At 42.4% G+C, this 20652-nt stretch overlaps 1 protein-coding gene and 1 pseudogene across 11 annotated transcripts in view; both read right to left on the reverse strand.

Moving 5' to 3' along the window:
- MALT1 (MALT1 paracaspase) overlaps window positions 1-20652 on the reverse strand; it is a 79520-nt gene that overhangs the window by 46596 nt on the left and 12272 nt on the right. For all 11 annotated transcript variants that reach the window (XR_012427112.1, XR_012427113.1, XR_012427111.1 and 8 more), the window contains exons 3-4: window positions 6700-6821; window positions 2615-2765 (exon numbers count right to left, since the gene is read on the reverse strand). Coding sequence is in view for 7 of the 11 variants with exons in the window: in XM_045378164.3 (XP_045234099.2) it covers window positions 2615-2765; window positions 6700-6821 (273 nt within the window). In the remaining 4 variants the exon portion in view is untranslated. The remainder of the gene's footprint in view (window positions 1-2614; window positions 2766-6699; window positions 6822-20652) is intronic.
- On the reverse strand, window positions 11345-13429 carry LOC102128254 (large ribosomal subunit protein mL37-like; annotated as a pseudogene).

Below are 20652 nucleotides of genomic sequence, written 5' to 3' on the forward strand. Positions count from 1 at the left end.
GAGTCCCAGAAAGAAAGCAGAAGAAAAATATTTGGAGATTATGGCTAAAAATGATTCAAAATTGACGAAAGATAACAACTTACAGGTCCAAGAATCAGAGAACTCCAAGCAGAAAAAATTCAAGGGAGCAATTATAAAAGGAATAAATAAATTTCCATGATAAACAATGGAGGCTGAGGCCAAAAGACAATGGAGTAGTATCTTTAAAGTGGTGAAAACAAACCAACACACCTCTAAAATTCTATACACAACAAAAATATCGTTCAAAAATGAAGACAAAGAGATTAACAGAATTCAAATGCTGAGCTAATTTGTCTACAAATTATTTCACAAATAATTTTTACAAATTATTACAGAAAAACAGCAGATCTGAACCATAAGAACTGTTAAAAGGAATTTTTCAGCCAGAAGGGAAATTTTACTTGATAGCAACTACACGGCCTTTAGTGCTGACATCAATGCTAGAGTTTTTTTTTTTCCACGACATAATTTTTTAGGAACAATACAATAGTTTGGGAGAACAATATGCATTACGGAAAACAATTGAAAAGTGAGCAGCAAGACTACTACATGAGAGTTTTTTCTCCTACAAAACTGGAGACCACAACATTCAAATCCATAACAAACTGACCTCTTTTTGATTCACATTCTAATTATAGAACTCAAGACCGTCAGGTCTTAAATGCTATGTATTTATCTACTGATCTACTTTTTATAATGATCACATTTAGTATTCGTGAGTAACTTCAGGAAATAGCATTTTTCCATGATGTTAGTTTCACAATGTGTTTCTTTTTCTTATTTTTTGAGACAAGGTCTTGCTATGCCACCCAGGCTGGAGTGCACTGGTGTGATCTCAGCTCACTGCAACCTCTGCCTCCTGCGCTTGAGTGATCCTCGAATCTCAGCCTCCCGAGTAGCTGGGACTACAGGTGTCCACCGTCAGGCCTGACTAATTTTTTTTTTGCAGAGATAGGGGTTTGCCATGTTGGCCAGTGTGGTCTTGAACCCCTGGCCTCAAGTGATTCACCCGCCCCAGAACCCCAGCCTCCCAAAGTACTGGGATTACAGGTGTGAGCTACCATGCCAGGTTCACGATCTATTTCTTAAATAAGGAAAAGTAAGTTTTAGATATCAAGAATCCTTCAGAGATTTTTAGATAGCTTTGAATTTGTAAGAATATTAGGTGTTATTGACGGAAATATATCTGTCTCTGCTTTGTGAAACAGAATTCACCCTGGTTCTTCATTCTGTCAATAAACACCTACCGAGCGCTATTGGTTATTCAGTGTTTGGTTTTACAAAAGATCATTAAGAACCAGACTTTCCCTTCAGGAGTTCCATTAAATAGGGAGACAAGCCTGACAATATAAACAACCAAAATATAGAAATATGTTCAAAAGACTAATTTTTGGGAGAAAGAAGTGGTAGCAAGAAAGTCTTCCTGCTTTCTATTGCAACAGATTATCTTTTCTGATAGCTGTGTAAGTAATCTGGGGTCAGGGGCTCTCTCTTATGCTTAGTTTAAAACAGGTGTAACACCGAAGCCCAAGGCTGTGCCTCATGAGGGTGGTCACTGAACTGCATAACTGATGAGCGACTACTACCTGCCAGGCTTTGTTCTAAGAACTAGAAAGAGAAAAGGGAACTCCTTATCCCTATACTGCTCAGACAGCTAGCAAACAAATAATTTCAAAAGCAATGCAATGAGTTCTATAATAGACGTAAAATCAGAATGCCAAGGGAACAGAGGGAGCCGAGGCTTGAAAGAGTCATAAGAGTATGCCAGGCAGAAAAGGTATGCAAGATGGAAGGAAACACTGATGCAAAGATGTGGAGTGTGAATACGCAAGGTATTTTCAAGACAATGGAAGCAGCAGGGAGAAACTAAGTTGAGTATAGGTGCCGTGTGTGAGGGCAGAGTAATGGACCATGAAGGAAGGCAAACTTGAAGAGGTCCATGGCAGGGACCAGACTAAGGCCTGTTTATGTCTATGTCATCCTAAGGTATCTGCACACACGTATATGTGGTGTGTGTGCACGCACACACACACACAGAGAAAGACAAAGCAGGCTGGGCATGTTGGCTCACACCTGTAATCCCAGCACTTTGGGAGGCCGAGGCAGGTGGATCACCTGAGGTCAGGAGTTTGAGATCAGCCTGGCCAACATGGTGAAATCCCACTTCTACTAAAAGTACAAAAATTACCCAGGTGTGATAGCACGCGCCTGTAATCCCAGCTACTGCGGAGGCTGAGGCAGGAGGAATTGCTTAAACCTGGAAGGCAGAGGTTGCAGTGAGCTGAGATTACATGGCACCACTGCACTAGCCTGGGCAACAAAGTAAGACTTTGTCTTAAAAAACAAACAAACAAACAAACAAACAAACAAAACCAAAAACTAAATTACAAAAAAAAAAAAGAAAGAAAGAAAGAAAGAAAGACAAAGCACATGGATCAAATCTTAACAATGGTTGACATTATAATGGATGAAGTACCTATGTGAAATTTTGCTATGATTTTTGATACTTTAAAATTATTTAAAAGTAAACATTTAAAATAAAATAAAATATGGGGAATCCCCATGCCAACATTCAGTTTCTTTCATTACTTACTCCGGAAGCTCTCTGGGACATCGCAAACATCCAGCTGTGACCACTGGCTGAATTCAAAGGTGACATTGTTATTAACTCGACAGACATAAAAGCCTGCATCTTTTACATGCACTGCATTAAAAATAAGCTCTGATGTATTTCCATTTGGAATCTGTGGAAGAATCAATAAGAGAATAGAAGTGGATGACTCATCAAAAACACATCTTATAAAATATGCTGTACAAAATCTATGATTTCACTATGGAGCTTTGGAAGTGCAACATTTTTCCCCCAAGTACTAAAACATTTCTGAGTTAAAAACAGTAACACTTTGAGTTATTTAGGACTCAAGTATTAAAAATCCAGTCTTTTACAAATCCATTAACTAGAGAGTTAAGCTGGTCCCAAATATCTTCCAAAGGCTCACTAACAGAAAACTATTTGCTCTGTCATTTAAGAGATCAATCACTGAGTTCTGAAAGAATCTACAACTGCAACACTTAAGAGTTTAGCAGCCATACAAACACCACGGCGGCATAGAGAAAACACAGAATTAGGCTTGGCTATTGTTTTCAGCTCTGCCCACATTAGCTGGGAAGACATTGGCAAGTTATTTGACGTTGAGACCACACCTTCTGATCTGCAAAATTCTATAAGAGGATAAACTCCTCAACCAAACAATATCCAATCTCCTTCAAGGTCTAGACAGAGAAGGGCTATGGAAAGCGTATCAATGAGACAGTGAGAGGGGGTGGCCATCCACAGGCCCCACCTCCAATAGTAACATTTCTTTTATTAATGCTTTTTCTGCTCCCAGTGATTGATCAGCTACACCCAACTTTGGCACATTGCCAAGGGGCTTATTCAAGTGCCTCATTACAACAATTCCCTTGCAAAGAACAGGTTAATCTGACGATTTAAAATCTGAAATAGTCCCAAATTCAAGACTCTTTCAGCACCTCCATGATGCTCACTGGAACATTTCAGATTTGGGATGCTGAACTTTTAAGTATACAATGCAAATATTTCAGCACCTAAAAAAAATCCAAAATCTGAAATACTTCTGGTCCCAAGCATTTCAGACAAGGGATATTCAACCTGTACTTTAACAAGCTCACTTCCTCCCTCTCCAAACCCCAAGTAACTGAACTCTACCCTCTCCCCTTTCAGTACCTATACCAAAGCAAGAGTATTTTGCTGAGAATGTGACAACTGGGACAACAGGCTGCACTTTGAACTGCCTGACAATCCTACTATATGGTCCTAAGTGTGTTCTCCTTCTAGACTATTGATGTATACTCTCTCCTCAAACCTCCTGTAATCCTAGTTCTCTCAGGTACTGACTTCAGATAGAAATTATCTCCTTTTTCTGCCAACGAATCACAAACCTATCCATGTCTGTACCTATTTACAACTCCTCTGTTCCCTCCTGTTAAAATGGAAGATGCGTCTTCTGAACAAACGCTACTTGGGCTGAAGATCTGTGGAGACTCAGAACCCCAGAGTTGGTACGAAGATTTTATTAAACTGAAGACATCTGGGATTCAACAGATGCAGAAAGAAGTCTTCTCAGGCTTCCTTTATCTGACCCAAAGCAAAAACTTCTGGGAAATGAGGGTGCCATAAATTCCCTCTTGGGGCAACTTTTACTCCCCTTGGTAGACCAAGAGTAAAACTACCATAAATCTCTCTTTGGGGACTTTATGGTCACAATGAAGAGGAGATATCACTGGTGCCTGCATGAACAAACATTACCACAAACTTTGCTATCTTCCCTTGTTCTTCTCCCCTTTGTCTTTTCTGAACAAACCCATCCATTATGCTCACAGGGCCCCTGCCTTTCCCTACTAAATTAGTTACATAACCAGTTAGCAAGCTACTCCTTCTGAAAGCTCTTGCATGCACACAAATAAGCTTTTTCTCCATTAATCTGTCTTCTGTCAGTTAATTTTCCAATCTTCAACACCTCAGTATATAACACATCTCAGAGGCTCATATGGAAAGCCTAGGGGTCATCCTTGATTTCTCTTCCTTCTCCCCATACTCTATATCTAATCTGTCAGCTTAGTTGACTGTCTCTAAAATACACATTGAATAATGCACTGTGATCCACCTTCTCTGCTCCACACTACTGCTACTTCCAGTCAAGCACAGATATTAGACAACTACTCATCTTACTGTTCTCTGCTTCCTTTAAGCAGCAAGTTCATGTTTTAAAAGCATGAATCCTGGTTGCGCGTGGTAGCTCACGCCTGTAATCCTAGCACTTTGGGAGGCCGAGGCAGGCAGATCAAGAGATCAGGAGATTGAGACCATCTTGGCCAACATGGTGAAACCCTGTCTCTACTAAAATACAAAAAATTAGCTGGGCGTGGTGATGCACGCCTGTAGTCCCAGCTACTCAGAAGGCTGAGGCATGAGAATCGCTTGAACTGGGGAGGCAGAGGTTGCAGTGAGCCAAGATCGTGCCACTGCACTCCAGCATGGCGACAGAGCAAGCCTCCATCTCAAACAAACAAACAAAAAACAAAAAACATGAATCCTACCATGTTACTTCCCTTGCTTAAAACCTTTAGTAGCTTCTCACATTATGTTGCCACTCTGTTGATTTTCCTCATAGCTCTTAACTCACAGGAATTAACAGTGCTTGCTCTGTCCCCATTGGTGTGTAAGCTCTTTGAGGGCAGAGACCTTCTGGTCACAGCTGTATCATCAAGCCTAGAACATGGCCTGGCACAAAACAGGTGCTCGACAAGCACTTGTTAAGTAAACATCTCCTACAATACACCTATGATCATAAGAGTGGTTTCACAAAACTTGACTTGTTAAGAGTTTTAAAATCCATTACAACTCTTCAACTCTAAGATGCATTTTCCATCCCCTACATTTCTACCTTTCTCCAATCAGGACATAGTTTACAAATGATACACTTAATGTAGTAGGCTTTTTCCACTATTTCTCCTCAAAGGGCATTTATTAAAATGAAAGTAACTTTGCAATTGAGAAAATATGATTTAAAAAATACCTTTAGGTACCATCTTTCAAAAGCCTAGGCATGTAAAACATCCTGTCTACTTAATTCTCATAACCTCTGATGATAGGAATTCACATGGCTAATAATGGCAGTCAGGGTTCCAACACAGACCTATCTAGTGCCAAAGCTACATGCAATCTTTTTACTACATTCCACAGTTGCTCTGTCTTACCTCTGTGTAACAGACGGAAATAAAAGATTGTATAAAACCACAGAATTCTCCTACAGTATGAGGCAATCCAATTAAAGGAAAAGTCATTCTCAGAACAGCTTTATTTAGTTTCAGATTTGCAAAGGGAGACATGGCATCAAGTTTGGAAGAAAGCTGAATGACTGGGACTAAGAGAGTGAAAAGAATATGGACTTCCTGGGCACTGTGAAAGTGGGAGCAGAGTAGAGAGGGATGAAGGAATGGAAGAGAAAAGAGAAAACCCCACAGAAGTGGGACACAATGCAGGCAGCCAGACCACTGAGAAATCCCCAGTGCAGGATGGCTCAAGGAACTCTGAAGAAAAGAGAATTCTAAGATGTGATTTAAAATTATTTGTTGGGGGCTGCAGGGATCCAATCATTTCACAAAAGGAATAAATGGCCCATTCTGCCAATCTGAATTTTACTTCAGAATCTACCACAAGGTTCTAAATCTTCTCATACAGATAAAACAGTGATGTGGAATTCTTAAAAAGAATAGCACATTAACTTTCCATATAGCCTTGAAAATCTTCTAAAGATTTTGGTTGGAACATAATCTGTAGTAAAGAGTTTTGTATATACAAGAATGTACTGGTGATGTTTTATACTTGCTAACACTGTTGCCCTAAGTAATCCCTATTTTCCACAATTTTTAGAGTAGAGAACCGATTTCATTATTGTTTACAATGTTTCTATACGACAATTCTGGAACTGTCTTACCAAAATAATGATTATTGACTACTTCAGTAATAACCTAGCAATGTCTGTCAGACTTTTACCAAACTGTTAAAACTACATTTAGGACAATAATGTTAATTAATTCTCTATCATTCTCTCTCCTTATAACAGAAGCATTAAAAGATATATTTTTAAAAATTACCTCTTTATTCATTTTGAACCACTGATATTGAACAAAAGGATGTCCAGTTGCCCGGCAACACAGTTTCACAAACTGTCCAGCCAAGACTGCCTTTGACTCTGGGTTTATAGTAATCTTTATTCCTAAAGAAAAAAAAAAATTAAAGTCACAAAAGAGGGATTTTCCTTGTTTATACATCTGAAACCAAAAATTGAAACATTTTAGAAATAACCTGCATATTTATCTTTCTCATAAATCACTCATTCACATCGCCTTCTCAATCAATTTACACTTTGTGAGTTGCAGGCTTTGTAAAATCAGAGGAAAGAAACTTACTTGCAGAAGACTTTGATCTATTGTACTTCCCCATGATTGGGTGGGGGAGAAAATTATTTACCATATTTCTTCAATTTTTAGAAGCTTTTTTCCCCGTATTCTAACACTTCTGAAATCAGGATGCACCTTATAACAGATGCCTGTCAGGCACAGCCATAGCGTAGTTCTCAGTGTCAGCTCATGGAAATGTTTGGTCACAAATGCTCATATAGCTGCCACTTCAGTCGAGTCACATGCACTGCTAGTAACACAAGTGTTAAGTTGCAATGTCTGCTACGGTCTGAATGTATGCCCCCAAATTCATGAGCTGGAAACTGAATCCCGAATGTAACAATGTTGGGAGGTAGAGCCTAGCGGGAGGCTGTACCCTCACGAATGAATTAATGCCGCTGTAATAAGGGGGTTTGCAGGAGTGGGTTCTCTCTCTTTTCTGCCATGTGAGGACAAACTGTTCTTCCTTGCTTGCCCTTCTGCCTTGTGCCGTGTGAGGACACAGCAAGGAAGCCTTCATCAGAAGCTGATTCCTTGATCAGGGACTTCCCAGGCTCTGTAACTGTGCAAAATACATGTCTGTTCTTTAAAAATTACAGACTGTGGTACTGTACTATGGAAGCATGCAATGGACAAAGATAACACCATTGAAAATGTCTTCAAATTACTGCATTATTATTTAGCATTGAAAAGAAACGATTTTGGAAGAGAAGGACACAGAAACAGAGCAGTGGGAGATATATTTGATATACCTGTGACACAAACATTCCTCACTTGAGGAATAACTGCCAACATCGAAGCTTGGAAGACTTTTGACAGGAATTTGGAAGAAAATCCTAGTCAATAATGGAACACCCCCACTCCTTCTCTTGCCTCTCTCTCACTCACTAGCCCCAGGGAAGCACATGACTATGGCAGGAGGCCATTCAGGTAGCCCTGCAGAGAGGCCCAAGTGGTAAGAGTATTAGTTCATTTTCACGCTGCTGATAAAGGCATATCCACAACTGGGCAATTTACAAAAGAAAGAAGTTTAATAGACATACAGTTCTACGTGGCTAGGGAGGCCTCACAATCATGGTGGAAGGTGAAAGGCATGTCTCACGCGGCGGCAGACAAGAGAAGAGAACAAAGTTTGTGCAGGGAAACTCCCCCTTATAAAACCATCGGCTCTCATGAGACTTATTCACTATCACAAGAACAGCAGGGAAAGACCTGCCCCCATGATTCCATTACCTCCCACTGAATCCCTCCCACAACACATGGGAATTCAAGATGAGATCTGGGTGGGAATACAGGCAAACCATATCACTGTGGAAAGAAACAGACCTCCCGCCACAGCCAGTGAGGAAATGAGGTCTCCTGACAACACCTGCGAGCGAGCCATCTGAGAAGAGGATCCGCCAACCCTGGGGAAACCTTCGGACGACTGCAGACCTGGCTCAGAGTCTGACTGATGCCTCACGAGAGACCCTCAGCCAGGACTGCCCAGCTAAGCCACTCCTGGACTACTATCCTCAGAAACTGTGTGAGATAATACACCGTTGTTGTTTTTCATTTCTGACTTGGGTATAATTGATTATGCAGCAATAGATAACTGACATAAAAGAAACCAATGCTAGAAAAGTTTACATTTGCAAAAGTTTTAATAAATAAAACTGGGTTAGCTGGCTTTTAGGAAGGGAAGAAAAAGATAATTAAAATTTATAAAACTTAATTTCCTGCACCAACTTTTATTTTCTTTCCTTGTGTATACTGAATGTGACCTCATAACAGTGTCTTTCTTCTACCACCCACCAATGCAAAGAAACAAAACAAGACTACCAGTAAAAAGGAAACAGTGTAAATAACAGTAATCTTAATACATCAAAGGTGCCAAACTTTCTAGGAAAAAAAAATGTTCACGAAAGTCATAGCACAAAGACACTAAATAAAACCAAAATTAAAAACAAGTAAATATTTATTGTATATCTAGTACATTGGAGAGTCTCAAGAAACCCTAGAAAATCTTTAGTAAATATAGTAGAGCCTCTCAGAATTTTAAACTCTTGCCAAGGGAGGACATTGATTCACTAATCCTTTATGTAGAGGCCAAGTTAGTACAGGAGAGAAGTTCAAAATCTTTCTGAAATCTGTGATACATGTTGGTAGGAAAGGTGGAAAATGGGATAAGCACTCTTGCTGAAGCCAGCAAATTCATAACACTGTATTCGAATGTCCCCATATTTACCATTCATCTGCCAGGAGAGTTTTACATCACAACTTTGAAATACAAAGATTCTGATTTCCCAAGTTTCGATGTGACAGGAAAAAAAGTTGCAACAATGACAAAAGAGAACAAGTAATAAACCTAAAAAATATAGGAGTTTTGGCTACCCCAGCTTTAAATTTGAATGTCCTATAGCCACTACAAATTTCACATACCCAAATCCCTTCTGACACAAAATCTACTCCTCTGCCAGTCCCCACAGTTTCCCCATCTCAAAGATGGTAAACCAGTCTTATGGCCTACCACCATCCATCCGGTTATTCAGGACAAAAACTTTGCAGTTTTTAACATCATTCTTAAGGGCTCTAGGATTTTCAGAATAGTAAACGAGCACTGGCTTCAACTTTAAAGTTGTCAGCTGCATTAGCCCCTAACAAGAGAGTCAGCCAGGCACTGACTTCTCTCTAGCTATCAAAGTTCTAGATGGCACCTTCTTCCAACAGAAGGCTGTTTCATCTACGCTGAAAAATCTGTTTATTATAGCCATTTTCTTTAATGAGCTGGATCTTTTTTGGCTTTTTTGTTTTGAGACAAGGTCTCACTCTGTCACCTAGGCTGGAGTGCAGTGGCATGATCTCGCTCACTGCAACCTCTGCCTTCCAGGTGTAAGCAATTCTCCCACCTCAGCCTCCTGAGTGGCTGGGACCACAGGGAGGTACCACCGTGCCTGGCTAATTTTTTGTATTTTTTGCAAAGATGGGGTTTCACCATGTTGCCGGGGCTGGTATTGAACTCCTAAGCTCAAGCAATCCTCCTGCCTTGGCCTCCCAGAGTGCTAGTACTACAGATACCATGATCAATTGTGAGCCACCATGCCTGGCATTAGCTAGGTCTTCTGGATGACTTGCTGCAGCTTCTCCACCAGTACCTGCTGCTTCACTTTGCACTTTTATGTTACGGAGACAGCTTATTTCCTTAAACCTCATGAACCAACTTTTCTTCCGCAGCTTCCTCATCTCTCTCAGCCTTCACAGAAATGAGGAGAGTTAGGGCCTCACTCTGGATTAGGCTTTGGTTTAGGGGCATGCTGTGGCTGGTTTGATCTATCCAGACTACTACAACTTTCTCCATCTCAGCAATAAGGCTGTTTTGCCTTCTTATCATTCGTGTGTTCACTGAAGTAGCATTTTTAGTTACCTTCAAGAACTTTTCTTTTGCATTCGCAACTTGGTTAACCGGCACAAGAGGCCTAGCTTTCAGCCTATCTCAGCTTTTGATATGCTTTCCTCATTAAGTATAATCAATTCTAGCTTTTGATGTAAAGTGAGAGACACGTGACTCTTCCTTTCACCTGAACACTTAGAGATCACTGTAGGGTTATTAATCAGCCTAACTTCAATATTGTTGTGTCTCAGGGAATAGGAAAGCCCAAAGAGGGAGGGGGGAAGTGGGAGAGGAAGAGGGACCGGGAGGGAGAAGGAGAGGAAGAAAGAGAGAGCACGCGAGAGAGGGGAATGGCCAGTTGGCGGAGCAGTCGGAATACACGTGACATTTATCAATTAAGCTCACCTTCTTATAGGGGCATAATTTGTGGCACCCCAAAACAATTATAGTTTTTTTTTTTTTTTTCCTTTGCAATGCAAGGGCTCTTTATTGTCAGTGAGACCACCAGGCTAGATGAGCACTGAGGCTCCAGGGGGACCCCAGACCCTCTTCAGTGGGAGAAGGCAAAGGCGGGTTTCAGGCCTCAGAGTGGTCCTTGGCTCACACAACACCATGTAAATACAGAGCTAAAAACTTCCTGGATGTCTCCTACTGGAAACCAGTCAGTCCAACACATTCCACAACCACCTTTTTTTTTTTTTTTTGAGACAGAGTCTCACTCTGTCGCCCAGACTGGAGTACAGTGGCGTGATCTTGGCTCACTGCAACCTCTGCCTCCCGGGTTCAAGCAATTCTCCCGCCTCAGTCTCCTGAGTAGCTCGGATTACAGGCACGTGCCACCACACTCGGCTAATTTTTTTTTTTTTTTTTTTTTTACTGGAGATGGGGTTTTACTGTTAGCCAGGCTGGTTTCAATCTCCTGACCTTGTGATCCACCTGCCTCAGCCTCCCAAAGTGCTGGGATTACAGGCGGGAGCCACTGGGCCCGGCCCCACCTTCTTTTTGATCACTGGGAGACACCAAAAATGCTGAGAGTAGCTGGTATGATTCCATCCAGACCAAACTCTTGCCACACTTGTCAGAGGCCAGGTCTGTGGTGTTCAACTGTAACACCAGGAAATGGAATGCACGTCTGTCTGTGCATATACTCTGCACAACCACGGACTGCTCCAAGATCTTGGTGTCGTTCCCATAGAGGAGCTGGGCCTGAGCCAGGGCAATGCCAAAAGCAAACAGGATCATCTTGGCTCACAGCTGATCTGGTTGAAGGCTATGTGGTTGTAAACTGGCTTTCTCCAGGAAGTACAGGATATGGAGATAGGGGTAAGGATAGCCCTCCCAGAATCCTGTGCCATCTTCCACATCATAAACATTGCATTCCTGAAGATCAGTGGGGAGGGGGGTTGGGGATAGAAGGTCTCAAGAACATAATTTTTAGTAGCTTCAACCTCTTCTCTGGAGGAGATGAGGGGGACAGAGGATCCTTGGCACTCAGCGGTCTCCACTAGAACCATGACCCTGAAGAAGAGACTCAATTCCAGGTGGTGGATAACGTGGAGTTTTGGGCACAAATATGCCTGGCCAGAGAAGGATGCCTGAGAATCGGAGACTTACACAACCGTATCAGACTGTCTACAATGACCGGACAGCAGGCCTCTCTCCTGAGGATGTCCTCAGTACAGTGCCAGAGACAGGCATGAGAGATCAAATTCAGAAGACACTCATCTTGGTTCTCTATGTGGTTCCCTGTATCATCAACAAGGCTAAGTACTTTCTCAGGAAGGCATTCTATTAACTTGGCCTTGGTAAGCCAGAGGGCCTGCTTGACACCCCTGAGAAGGCGGCAAGGCTGGTGAAAGACATAGCATGCCTCGTCTTTGTATAGTGGCTGCTTGTGAATGGAGCTTGAGCAAAACTTTGGGGGCTTCGAGTCAGGGTCCCAGGGTCATGAACAGGGGGTGAGCAGAAGTTTGGGTGTTTGTAGCCAGGGTCCCAGGGCAGGAAGATCAGCGGTGGCAGCCCGGGCGTGAAGTACATCTTTCCCAAGGAGGGGATGGGCTCCAGTCCAGGGATCTCATACACTCCATCCAGGGGAGAAGGCTCTGGCTTCCACATGGAGTGCATGCCCCACTTACAGGGGCCCCACTCCACGTCTCGGGGCCCCGAAGCCCCCAAGGTTGAGCTGCCTGGAGCTAGCCAGTGCCTGCCTAGCAGTCCCCAATGCCAACACCACACTGATCTGGTCTTCTTTTTTTTTTTTTTTTTTTTGAGACGGAGTCTCGCTGTGTCGCCCAGGCTGGAGTGCAGTGGCCAGATCTCAGCTCACTGCAAGCTCCGCCTCCCGGGTTTTTACGCCATTCTCCTGCCTCAGCCTCCCGAGTAGCTGGGACTGCAGGCGCCCGCCACCTCGCCCGGCTAGTTTTTTGTATTTTTTAGTAGAGACGGGGTTTCACCGTGTTAGCCAGGATGGTCTCAAACTCCTGACCTCGTGATCCGCCCGTCTCGGCCTCCCAAAGTGCTGGGATTACAGGCTTGAGCCACCGCGCCCGGCGTGATCTGGTCTTCTTAAGACCGCCACCTGGATGCCGCCATCTTTCCACGCACCAACAATCACAGTAGTAACATCAAAGATCACCGATCACAGATCACCATGACAGATATAATGAAAAAGTTCGAAATATTGTAAGAATTACCAAAGCGTGACATAGAGATATGAAGTAAGCACATGCTGTTGGAAAAATGGCACTGACAGTTGCTAGACACAGGGTTGCCGCAAGCTGTCGACTTGTAAAAAATGAAGTACCTGCAAAGTGCAATAAAGTGAAGCATAATAAAACAAAGTGTGCCTGTACTTAGAATAAAAAATCCAAATTCCTTACCAGGGCTACAAAGTCCTCCACGAACTGCTCCCTCCTTTGGCCCCTCCCGCTCTCCTCCAGGCTCACCAAGCTCCAGCCGTACTGGGCCTCCTTCCTTCCACAAGCCAAGCTCTTTTCTGCCTTCCACTTACCAGTCCTCTGCTGGGTTCCCCCCGAACAAGCTCTGCTCTGCCATCCCCCACAACCACCACCCCACTGGCTCCCACTGTTCTACTGTTTCATGGCAGGCCCTTTCCTCATCATCCAGGTTTCTTACTAAATTATCACCAGCTTCTCTGGGAAATGTCTCTAAATTAGGTACCTTCCCACCCCCACAGTTATCTATTACATTCACCCAGTTCAGTGTCCTTCACTTTCTAAAATCCTTGTTTCTTACTGTTCATCTTAGGTACTAAAATAGAAGCTCCATGAGAGCAAGGACCTTGACGGTCTTAGTCACCAGTTCATTCAGCACCTAGAATTGTGCCCAGCACATGGCAGTGCAGTGGGTGTTAGTGGGTGTTCAACATGTGTTTGTTGAATATACATAATAATACTAGAAATTACTACAGCAGCAAGTTACTGCTTTACATGTACCAGGCATTTTTATCACTAACCTTTGAAATAACCACATAAGGTAGATACTACTTACATATATGTTACGATGAAAATAAGGTACATAATTTGCAGAAGGTCACCCAGATTACCTGGGCTAAATTAAACTGAGACTGTTTGTTTTTTTTTTTTTTTTTTTTTTTTTTTTTTACATTGTAAAATGGCAGAACCAGGATGCAAACCTAGGTTTTCCTGCCTTTTAAAGGTTTTAAACCCTTATGCTTTGCTTTCTCAGTGATTCTGATTCTTTTTTTGTTTTTTTGAGATAAGGTCTTGCTCTGTCACCCAGGCTGGAGTGCAGTGGCATGATCAGGGTTCACTGCAGCCTCAACCTCCTGGGCTCAAGCTATCCTCCTACCTCAGCCCCCCAGTAGCTGGGTCTAAGTGTGTGTATCACCATGCCTGGCTACTTTTTGCATTTTTTGTAGAGGCAGGGTTTGGCCATGTTGCCCAGGCTCGTCTTGAACTCCCAGGCTCAAGCAATCCACCCCATTTCAGCCTCCCAAAGCACTGGGATTATTGGAGTGAACCACCATGCCTGGCCTCTTGGTGATTCTGCTTTCTGCCACAGTGAGCCTATCTTACTGAGAAAGTATATCACACAAAGAGCAATCCCACACCAGGACACTGCTCATGAATATATACCATGGCAAATATTCTCTGCCACTATACAAGGAGATAAGAGACAAGAATGATGGAAAGGGTTTTTCCTCTCGAGTATTTTACAAAGAAGTAGGTGACTACTGGAAAGGGACCACATGGCCAGGTTCTAAAAGTTATCCTTCCTTTGTGTGGGACACAAGACTAAGTGATTTTTAAAATTAGTACTATTTTTATTTTTTTGTAGAAACAGGGTCTCACTACATTGTCCAGGTTGGCCTCATATGTTGCCCAGAACTCCTGGCCTCAAGGGATCCTCCTACCTCAGCCTCCCAAAGTGTTGGGATTACAGGTGTGAGCCACCATGCTGGGCCAAGACAAAGTGGCTTTTTTTTTTTTTTTTTTTGAGACGGAGTCTCGCTGTGTCGCCCAGGCTGGAGTGCAGTGGCCGGATCTCAGCTCACTGCAAGCTCTGCCTCCCGGGTTTATGCCATTCTCCTGCCTCAGCCTCCCGAGTAGCTGGGACTACAGGCGCCCGCCACCTCGCCCGGCTAGTTTTTTTTTTTTTTGTATTTTTTAGTAGAGACGGGGTTTCACCATGTTAGCCAGGATGGTCTCGATCTCCTGACCTCGTGATCCGCCCGTCTCGGCCTCCCAAAGTGCTGGGATTACAGGCTTGAGCCACCGCGCCCGGCCATACAAAGTGGCTTTTAATGTACATCTAAATTCACAGTTTATAAGCCTGTCCTGCACCAACAACTTTACTAATAAGCAAGGGGGTGTGTGTGTGTATAAAATATATACACAATTTATTGCTTCAAAGACTGAGAATTGAAAGGCAAAATGTGATTTGGAAACCACCCCTGGTGAATAGTCAAGAAAATTAGTTGCAATACCTCCCATATTTTAACCACACAAATTTCCTTCCTCCCACAAAGCCTTGTGCGACAGGGACCCATGGTCAACCCTTAGCCACCCCAATGCAGCACCCACTAGTAAGAAGGTGCTGAACAAAGGTAAAAAAAAGAATGTGGTATAGTGCTACGTAGGCTGTATGAAGGCACACAAATGAAAGTTCTATTTTAAACGGTGAACACACAGCTTCCTGGCAAACAAGCATATTTTTCAGATAACATCTACAAAGAAGTCAGAGAAGTTACTTGATTTCCTGTAACCCTGGGAGAATGTGACTAGGTACGATGGAACCAAGGATCGTGCTTTCAACTACACACACATATGCTGATAAACAAGTACATGCTACTAAGCAATAAAACAAAAATTTAAAACTCTGCTGGAATAAGAAAGATAGGATAATTTTTGACAAAAGGACACATCATAGCTTCCCTTGAAGTTATTCTCTCTCACAACACATTTAAATGTTGATGCAGTTTATCAATAAATACTTTTTCCAGAAACAGATCTATTCCGTACACTGAAGTTCATCTACTTTCAGAGGCCATGAAACAAACAAAAAAAAATTTTCATCAACTTCCATCTAAAACTCATCCTCAAAGTTACTCTGCAATCTTCTACGCTATCACAGAGAGTACCTACATGCCCCACAGCGTGCCCAAATAAATATCATTCCTCTTCCTCTAACAATTTCCCCCACTATATAACCAAAGTAGGTCCATGTGTGTCCCACCGCATTATACAAAGTACGTCCACATGTTTCTCTTACATGTCAACTGAAATTTGTATAGATTGTAGCTAAATCTAGTCTCCCACATCACATTCCTTATCCTGTTACATTGCCGGAGACTCCCCTCAACACTCCACACCCAGAAAGATACTCCTTCAGCCCTGTTCACCAGCCCTTTCTCTCCCTCTACTTCTTCCTTATATTCATGCCCATCCATACCATCTTTTTCTCTCTTCACTTCTTGATATTTTTCTTTGAGGAATAATTGCCAATTTCCTGATGGTCATGAAATGAGAAAAGTCCCTTACAAACAAGATCCAGTCTCTGAGCACTTTTTCAGTTGCCAAGAAGAAAAAAATTGAAGTCCATGGGTCAAAGAGGCAACTGAGGTAATAATACAAAACTAAGTTTCTTAATTCAGAAATTTCCTAGCATAATGGCAATGGCATGGAGTTCAGGTCAGGGGCAGCAGATCTGGTTTTTAATCCCCATCTTTGTTAATAACTGTGACTTAGGCCGGGTGCGGTGGCTCAAGCCTGTAATCCCAGCACTTTGGGAGGCCGAGACGGGCGGATCACGAGGTCAGGAGATCGAGAGACGATCCCGGCTAACACGGTGAAACCCCGTCTCTACTAAAAAATACAAAAAAACTAGCCGGGCGAGGTGGCGGGCGTCTGTAGTCCCAGCTACTCGGGAGGCTGAGGCAGGAGAACGGCGTAAACCCGGGAGGCGGAGCTTGCAGTGAGCTGAGATCCGGCCACTGCACTCCAGCCTGGGTGACAGAGCAAGACTCCGTCTCAAAAAAAAAAAAAAAAAAAAAAATAACTGTGACTTTGGCCAAATGATAACTTTTGGAGATCTCATTTTCCATATAAATGTTTGTTGGTTAAAATTTAAATGTTCACAATAGTACTGTTCTGTCGCTTCACAGAATTGTGAAGATAAAATGTGAAGGTATTTTAGAAACTAAAGAATAATATTAAACAATCTTTGCACTTATTTTAGAAATTAAAAATTAATAGCCAAAACATAATAATGCATGTGTTACAATGGATCTAAGAAAAAATGATACGAAATAAAAAAGGAGTAGAGGCAAACGGAAAGGATGTTACTGAAAAGATGGCACATGACCCTGCCACAGACATCTCATAGGTACCCTCAGTGAGGCACCTTTCATAAGAAGAGTGATATAAAATAGCAATATCGCAACACTTGAGCTGAAAAGCAACTTGGGATTCATCTTAATGAGACCCACATCAAGAATGCTAGTTCTCTCTGAACAGCTCCCATTGTTCAGCCTCTGGTCTGCCCATTCAAGGTTAAGGGCATCACTTCTCCAGGTAACCATTTCGTGATATATGTAACTAGGACTGATGAAGCCTATAATTCTACACTCACAATGTTTTCACTTAAAACAAAAGAAACGGGCCGGGCGCGGTGGCTCAAGCCTGTAATCCCAGCACTTTGGGAGGCCCAGACGGGCGGATCACGAGGTCAGGAGATTGAGACCAGCCTGGCTAACACGGTGAAACCCCGTCTCTACTAAAAAAATACAAAACACTAGCCGGGCGAGGTGGCGGGCGCCTGTAGTCCCAGCTACTCGGGAGGCTGAGGCAGGAGAATGGCGTAGACCCGGGAGGCGGAGCTTGCAGTGAGCTGAGATCCAGCCACTGCACTCCAGCCTGGGCGACACAGCAAGACTCCGTCTCAAAAAAAAAAAAAAAAAAAAAAATCAAAAGAAACAAATACGCTGGGTGTGGTGGCTCATGCCTGCAATCCCAGCACTTTGGGAGGCCGAGGTGGACAGATTACCTGAGGTCAGGAGTTTGAGACTAGCCTGGCCAACAAGGCGAAACCTCGTCGCTACTAAAAAGACAAAAATTAGCTGGGTGTGGGGGCGCGCACTTGTAATCCCAGCTACTCAGGAGGCTGAGGCAGAAGAATCACTTGAACCTGGGAGATGAGGCTGCAGTGAGCCAAGATCACGCCACTGCACTCCAGCCTGGGTAACAGAAAGAGACTCAAAAAGCAAGCAAACAACAACAACAAAAGAAACAAAAGCACCTTGAACTACACATCTGAGTCTATCTGCATTTGCCAATAACACAGATGTCAATATTGGTCGCTTTGGAATCAGTCTTTGAAACTTAAATAAGATCTAAAAAAAAATCATTACAGACCTTTGGTTCAAAACCATTTCAACACATTCATTTAACACCGTTCTCCAGTTCCCACTGAGATGAGCAAAGGAATAAAAGTAGGGAAACAATTTACTAGCGCTGGAAAATGGGATGAACACCATCCACTCGTTAAAAACTAGAAGCAATTTCTCTATCACATAATTCAAGTAAGAGCAGACTGAGGGGCAAGTTGGCCAACCCATGTGCAGTGGAAATGCTTGACCAGAGAGAAAGCAACAGAGAGTAAACCTCGATCCTCTGAGGCTCCTTCAGAAAATAGATAAAATTATAATTCCAGAGGGAGTTTACACTCAGACTTCATGCTGAGTGACTGCTGAAGCTGGCTCCTCATCACAGAAACTGTTCTACTTAGAGATGCGTGGATACTGCCCTAGCTATTTCTGGGCACCAAAACAAATTCAGAAAAGAAACTTGGTCAGTTTCTCAAAAGACAGAGAAACTCCACGATAGTTACCTCTCAGAGCTACCTCTGACTGTAGTTGGAACCATCACTTGGAACAGAATATGGCAATGTAAGACTATAGTTTCTCATTTAATCAAAAGAAATCTAAAGTTTCCCCTTCTCCCTGCATTTAGACCTCAAAGGCCAGTTCACAGGACAACCCAAACCAGGCTTCTCTCTGTAAGGACAGAGAAAAATCATCAGAATTCCTGCGGAATAAGAAGTAATGTCCTTCTATGAAATAGTATTAACGCAAAAAAGAGAAAACATTAGAATATTTCTATTTTGTATTTTCACTAAGACTCAAGAATATAGCAAAGAGGGAAAACTGGAGATCAGATGAACTTACTATATGTATATTTTTTACAACTGTCTTGGATATGATCTTTTACATATTTGTCTCCCCTACTAAACTATGACCTATCAGCAGGTGGAAACTATTGCTTTATTCATCTCTAAACTCACAGTGCCTAGCATAATGCCTAGCACAGCAAAGGCACTGCAACGCAGTAAACTTTACTGAATGCATGAGGCAAACCACCAATTAAGTTGATTCTATCAGAGCTTATCTTAATATAATTACAGTAGCTTTTATTCTCAATATCTTTATTAAAATATTAAAATTCTTCTCTATAATTCTTATATTTCTTTATTCTACTATGTATAAATAGAATAAGTCGGCTGGGTGCAATGGCTCACACCTGTAATCCCAGCACTTTGGGAGGCCAAGGCGGGTGGATCACCTGAGGTCAGAAGTTCGAGACCAGCCTGATCAACATGGAGAAACCCCATCTCTACTAAAACTACAAAATTAGCCAGGCGTGGTGGCATATGCCTGTAATCCCAGCTACTCAGGAGGCTGAGGCAGGAGAATTGCTTGAACCCGGGAGGCGGAGGTTGCGGTGAGTCAAAATCACGCCACTGCACTCCAGCCTGGGCAAGAAGAGTAAGGCTCCACCTCAAAAAAAAAAAAAAAAAAAAGTAAATCTTAGATTGTTCATACTAGATGCTAGATAATAAGCTAACAAATTAATTACTTCTTCCTAAAATTACTGAGCTTTATTAGATCCCAAAATATTTACTGTTAAATCAATAACTAACATTCAGGCAACAACCAATTCCTAAGGATATTACATGGCTAACATGACATAAAACCTCACAGAAAAAGTGCACAAGTGGTAACACAGAAACAGGGCGGTGGCTCCTGCCTGTAATCCCAGCACTTTGGGAGGCCAGGGCAGGTGGATTCCTTGAGCCCAGGAGTTCAAGACCAGCCTGGGCAACATAGCGAAACTCCGTATCTACCAAAAATAAAAAAAAATCAGCTGGGTGGTGCGTGCTTGTAGTCCCAGCTACTCAGGAGGCTGAGGTGGGAGGATTGCTTGAGCCTCGGGAGGTAGAGGCTGCAGTGAGCCAAGATCATATCGCTGCATTCCAGCCTGGGAGACAGAGCAAGACCATTTCTCACAAAATATTTAAAAAACAAAACAAACAATATTTCCCCACAGCTCACAAATGGACTGAAGAGAAAATTAAAAACAAAAAGAGAAAAAGAAACTGCTTTCCTTTTTCCATTCTCTCCTCAAATGCAAAAAAGCCCTATAAGATAATCTTGAGAAAGCCTGTAAGCCAAATATCAGGATAATCTGCACTGGGAAAAATTGATAGAAAAGTGCTAATCCTATTTGGAAAAAAACACAATGAGCAAAAATGGAGTTTTCAAAGGAAGATTACTAATGTTTATTAGGGTAGCACTTTATTAGTCGCTGGCCTGTCAAAAATAAAAATATAATGTTATTTAAAAAATTCAGGCAAATTGTTATACCTAAATAAATATACGACTCAATTTCAGTCAAGCCCGCTTTCACATATGGGAACCTTAAAAAAATTCCGAAACCCTAGATCTCAGGCCAGTGATC

This window comes from Macaca fascicularis, chromosome 18 (genome assembly GCF_037993035.2).
Source record: "Macaca fascicularis isolate 582-1 chromosome 18, T2T-MFA8v1.1".
Classification (NCBI taxonomy): domain Eukaryota; kingdom Metazoa; phylum Chordata; class Mammalia; order Primates; family Cercopithecidae; genus Macaca; species Macaca fascicularis.